Below are 6325 nucleotides of genomic sequence, written 5' to 3' on the forward strand. Positions count from 1 at the left end.
AACCACAATTGTCCTAACTTTCTGATTGGAGAAAGGCTTCTAAAAAATAAATCATTCCTTCCCCTAAACAAAAGGGATTCACATGTAGTTTTAAAAAAAAAACCTGGCAAGCATTTGCTCTCTAGTGTTTTGAAATCTTTATCTATCACGTGGCACACAGCTACTGCTACGCTAACATCCACTAAGCACCCTGTGCCTGGCACTGGGCTAAGCATTTCACATGCATCGTCTCATTCAGGGCTCACAACATCCCCATTTTACAAGTGAGCAAACAGAACACGTAAGCCTGGGCACAGACTTTGAAAAAAGTCTCTTTCTAGACACCAAGGAATGACAAGTTCAAAGCAACATAAAACTAGAAAAGACACTGATTTTGCTACTAGTCTTTAGTAAAAATATCAGAAGTGATTGGCTCAGGACCCTTCAAAGAATGAAAAATACTCAAGGCAAGGACAACTAACAAGGGTGTAAAGCCCTCTCATCCTGAGCAAAATCTAAAATTCCACACTCATGTCTAATATAGCTTTACTCAATATATACTCAACCACCTTTACAAGAAGCTAGTATGCTCATCAGTGTGTGAGCTGCCAGGAAGGCCAATAATCTTTAAATAGCTATGAATATTTATTTATCATAAGACCATTTTTTTTTGAGTGACAAACTAAAGATTCTGTATTTTTTTAATGTTATGTTAATCACCATGCATTACATCATACTGTAAGACCATTTAATTCATTTTCCAGTATACTTGATTTTCATTTGCAATATAAGAATGTGCGTTTTATGAACTATGGTTTATAATTAATATAGTTATTACTCATTTATTCAGCACTTCCTATATGGCCAGCACTGTGATGCTTTATATATATCATTTTTGTCTTAATCATCACAAGCACCTCAGGATGCAAGAACTATTAATACTCCCTTTTATTTATTTGTTGATTGACTGATGGGGGGGCGGGCAGAGGGACAGAGAGAATCCCAAGCAGGCTCCACACCCAGCAAGGGGCCCACTGCAGGGCTCAATCTGACAACCCTGAGATCATGACTTGAGCCGAAATCAAGAGACAGATGCTTAAGTGACTGAGCCACCCAGGCGCCCCAACATCCACTTTCAGAAAGAGGGCCACAGGTGATGAATTTTCCCAAGCTCCCTATTAGAAGATAGCATCAAGATTCGAATCCACATCTGGCCCAGAGCCCTGTGATTTTAACCACTAAGCTTCATAAAGTTATTTATTTCTTCCTATTATATTAGCCTTAATCGAACATTAGCTAGAAAACTATATCAAGCTTATTTATCTTCACTTTCAGTACTCTCCATTTGTGCTTTATATTTCTCCCATAAAACATCTAAAACATAAGACCATCTTCACTAAAGATTCACTTCACTCGCTGAATTAAAGAGATAACATAATCACTGTTCTTACTTTTAATCAATGATGTGTTGATAACCTATTTTAGTGGCTACTTCTGCTACTCAAGCAAGCAAAAGTAAATGATTCTCCTTGTGCCTATCATTGTAAAAATGCAACACGGTTTTCAAAGTCTTTAACAGCAATATCCTAAAAGCCCACCAGATGTCAACCTTAGTTCATAAAAATAGGCCATTTCCCACCTTGTAACACTTCCTTCTATGATGAAACAAGGGATTCAGAACTTTGAAAATGCCTATGCTTTTATTTTTAATTTTATTATGTTATGTTAATCACCACACATTACATCATTAGTTTTTGATGTAGTGTTCCATGATTCATTATTTGCGTATAACACCCAGTGCTCCATTCAATACATGCCCTCTTTAATACCCATCCCCCCACCCCCCTCCCCTCTAGAACCCTCAGTTTGTTTCTCAGAGTCCATAGTCTCTCATGGTTCGTCTCCCCTCCGATTTCCCCCCTTCTAAATTGTATGTAGGCATGCACGTATGTTTTTTAACTTACGAAGAAAAGTGTAACAGTAAGATGTAAAACATACAAAAAGAGAGAGAAAGAAAGAAAAAATATAAATATACAAATTCCATGTTTGCCTCTCAAGGTCTCTAGCAAATACCAAGACTATTTCTGACTCTTCTGACCTATTTATTTCCTACTTTCCACCAGACTTTCTTCTATACCATTCTTCTCCTCCTCTTTGCATACCATAAGTCACATTTAATTGAATTAAATGAATCAATACTATTATCTCACATGAGGCATGAAATCTAAATTTTGAAAATCAGTATTAAATAAATTAAAAACATTTTTTCTTTATGTTAAACAGTGCTGTCCATGGTATCCATTCCAAGGTTGACCATAAACTTCAATAAACTTGAAAATAATTCCCATTTATAAAATCATTGACTAATAAAATTGATCTTCATTTAGACAAAAATGTCAGATATTCTGCAAGGCTGAAAGAGAAGAGAAAAGCAGAGCAGAGAAGAGAAGAGAAGAGAAAAACTAGCCAATTTTTCCCTACATTTTCAGCCTGGTGGTTTTATGTATACAAATTCTTTTGGGATTCATTGATCATCCGAGAATGGTATTTCATTTCTTTGATCAGTGCCCTACTGCCCATATTTTAACCTCGCTGAATTTTTGGTCCATTGCGTAGAAGAAATTCTCTACTAATAAAAATGCAACCGATTAAAGATTAACTTACCCCCAGGACAGTCTCTCTAGAAACAAATTCCAAGCATTATAATCACTAATTTGCACATGTAGACTTAAAGACAGATAATCTTATTTATCCTGATTTAAACTGGAAATCTGCATATATTTTAAGGCAATTATGAAAAGAAAAATGGCAAACCAGATTCACATAATCAGAAATCCAACCAGGCAAATACTTTACTTACTTGGCACTTTTCAAAGGAAAAAGTTTTACACCCTAGAATATCTAACAATATTAGAATATTTGTTGACTTATCAAACTTCCTATCTTGGACTCTATTTTACTTCCACAGTATGAAATTGCAAAATTTTTTTGTTCTCCAAATATTTAGGTATACACTATACGTCAGAAATTGTAATGGGCACTGGAAATCTTTTGAATCCATGCTGTAATATTTATTAATAATAAAAGCATCTAAAATATATATTAGGCTCTTATTTGTCAAACAGTGTTTTAGCTTAGCAGGCATTATATCTTTTAATTCTCACAAAACCCTAAGAGAAATACTATTATCAGTCCCATTTAGAGATGGCCAAACTGAGACAGAGAGAGGCCCAGGAACTGTCCCAAGGTCTGTGGGATATGAATCTAGGTCTGAGTGATTCCAGTGCCCACTCTTGCTATAATTCCCTGGTTTAAAACAATGAGACACAGGATTATTTTTGGTTCAGAAAATCAGTCTCACTCCTTCAAACACAGTAGTTGAAGCAGGTATCACAAAATGCCTTGGTACACTGTGCCCCACGTTCTATTGCCAAACGTATTCAAAATTTACTTTCTCAGAAGGCATAATTCACTTACTGGTGATTTCTGGAAAGTTAATCAAAGCCCTATATTCAATCATTAAAGAATTCTTTGGGGCTGAAATGTAAATATTTCATTATACATAGATTCTTGAAGAAACATTAGCCCTGTTAGGACTTCCTGTGAAAGAAACTTTAAGCAATTTTAAACCACCTCATGTCACAGCAGCTAAGGGGACAGCCTTCAAATTTAAGAAATGCATCACCCATATTTCATTTTATTCTAAATGAAAATTAATTCAAAAAAGAAATCCACTTCGAAAGGTCAGAGGGCTGCCTAGAAACTAACATCGCTGTCACTATCTATGTGTCCACAAATGGAACAGGTAAGGAAGACACAGTATTATTAGAAAATCCACCTTTCACATCAGCCCAAACTCATGTAGGGAACAATCTCACAATATTTTTCTGAATAAACTTAGTATTTTGTTTTAGAATCAGAAACTAGGCAAAAAGAACCATGGAACAAATTAAACTAAAATGGATTACTGAAATACAACTTTAATTTCCAAATCCACTATAATTTAATTTCTAAATCCACTATACGATATTCTTATTTGAATAGTTTATCACAGAAGTAACTCTCCTAGAAAATTATATAATTTAAGAGGAAAAAAGAGAGAAAGAGAGACATGACAAGCACTAGGGATGTTTACCAATACAAATAAGCAACAAGGGAGATGAGTTTATAGCTCATCCAAAAACACCAGCCAAACACTCCTATTTGTTTCTACCAAGTTATTGTCTTGGAAAACATGTTGTTCTCTCTTTAAATAACCTGCCTCATTGTCTTGAAAAGCCACTGCATTTCCAGGGAGGGCTAAATAGCTCCCATGTTGTAATGCATTGACTAATAAAGTCAAAGTTATGCACAAGGATACAAGAAAGTTGGAAAGCTCCAATCCTCTAGATATAAGGACACTAGCTACTGAATGAATCCACCATACACCCTTAGTCAAATTAATGCCTGGTCCTCTACAGTATTTTAAGAATGACATTCAAACTATCATATTTTTCTGGATGAGGGAAATGACCACACTGGTGACTTACAGGTAGGCTAGTAATTAACATTTTTAAGGAAGGCCAAAATGACCTTGAACATTTTAGCGTTCACTCTGAGAACTCCAATCCTCCCATTAAAACTCGGAATTTGCCTCCAGTCCTAAAGCTGTTGGGCCTGGGAAAGTCCCAGAGAAACTAGGGAATTAAAAAAAAGAAAGAAAAAACAATTGTATAAGACAGACACTCATAGTACAGGAAGATTTTTACGAACTGAGTGTAACTCAAGATGTGTTCTATAAGCCTGTCAGGAGATGAACACAGAGTGTCCTCTAACCCAGCAGCATTGCCCTGACACAGTCCCCACGCTCTGGCCGTTTACCCCCATCCAGGCCCCTTTTACTCCAGAGTGGAGGGTGGGGGGCGGGAACTCCTATCTTAAGCCCTGACATCTGCAGTGTTTCCCAATAGCGAGACAAGGCCCCTCAGCTGGAGGAGATGGATACTGACATGAGTAGAAACAGGGACAGAGAGCTAGAATTCAAGGCTATCAGGGAGTGGGGATAGAGTCATGCAGACTCTGTGAGGTCCCAGTGGGTCCTGATGGTCCTGGTGTCCGCACTAAAGTTGGCATCTCCGAAGTATCCAAGAACACAACCGGGGCGCGCCGGTATAAACTCGGCCTTTGGCTTTTCTGAAGCGGGTCAAGTTATCACAAGGTTCCCGGTGCCTGGAGACATGAGAGGCGTGGAAGGGTGGAGAGTCCCGCGAGGTCTCCACTCCTTGGGTGTCCTGCGGCTTCGCGGGGGAGGGGACCGGGGAACTAAGTCGGCTATGGGCTGGAGTGGGGAGCTGGGCGCGGGGCGGGGATGTCCGGGAAGAAGTGCGGACTCAGTCCAGGAGTCCGAAAACGCGGGGGATGCCTACCTTGTAACATGGCCTCAAGTTTCTTCCTGTCCACGCGGAAGCGCTCCTCGCTCCACTCGGGGCTATGCAGGGGCGCCCCGGCGACCAGGTCGTCCTCGGAGCCGGGCATGGGCGAGTCAGTGCTGCGTTCGCTGTTGGAGCCCGGGTCCGACTGCGCCGCCAGGTAGCCGGGCTCGCCCTGGGCGGCCATGGTGGGCGCGCGGCGCTCGGGCTCCGGCTCCGACTGCGGCCGCCGCTCTGCCTGCGCCGCCGCCTCCGCTCGCCGGCCGGGCTCGACTGGCTCCCCGCGCCGCGGCGCTAGCTCGTCCCCCGGCCGCCGCCGACGCCGCCGCCACGGTGCCCCCGGCGCATCCCAGCCCCGAGAGCCGTCCGCCGCCCCGAGTCCCGGCCCGGATGCCGGGCCAGTGACTGCGCCTCCCCCTGCCAGCAACGCCCGCGCGGAATGAGCGCGGCGCGCCGCCCGCGCCTCCATCCGCAGGGCTCCGGCGCCCCCTCCCCGCCCGCCGTCCCTGCCGCCGCGCGCTCATTGGCCCCGCCGGCCCACGGGGAGCCACGGCGGGCGGGCGCGCGGGCGGGCCGCCCCTGGCGCTCGGACACACTCGCGCGCGCACACTCACCACGTACACACTACCACTTTTCTGCACTTACTCGTACAAATCTTATCCCGCACGTATACTTTCATGGTTTTTCAAACACAGACACTTACCAAGTTTAAGCACAACACTTTCTGAACGCACACCAAATGCACACGTAATTCCCCTTCTATTTACACACACACATTACACCCTCTAACTCACAGCCCCCGTCGGTCCCACAAGTTTGAAACAAGAGGAGGGAGAAAGGAGAAGACTAGCGGAAGAAACAATGTCCATCTCTTGCAGACATCATTGTGGTCATTACTTTCACGCAGTTCATTCCTACGCTAAAGTTCAAACCCAGAT

General features: G+C 42.4%; 1 protein-coding gene across 1 annotated transcript in view; it reads right to left on the reverse strand.

Moving 5' to 3' along the window:
- BICC1 (BicC family RNA binding protein 1) overlaps positions 1-5763 on the reverse strand; it is a 246719-nt gene extending 240956 nt beyond the window's left edge. Inside the window, exon 1 of the mRNA XM_081823106.1 lies at positions 5385-5763. Within this exon, the coding sequence (XP_081679232.1) occupies positions 5385-5574 (190 nt within the window). The 5' untranslated portion in view covers positions 5575-5763. The remainder of the gene's footprint in view (positions 1-5384) is intronic.
- Positions 5764-6325: the final 562 nt, after the last annotated feature.

This window comes from Leptonychotes weddellii, chromosome 6, assembly GCF_054177405.1.
Source record: "Leptonychotes weddellii isolate Sample4059 chromosome 6, ASM5417740v2, whole genome shotgun sequence".
In the NCBI taxonomy this organism is placed as follows: Eukaryota; Metazoa; Chordata; class Mammalia; order Carnivora; family Phocidae; genus Leptonychotes; species Leptonychotes weddellii.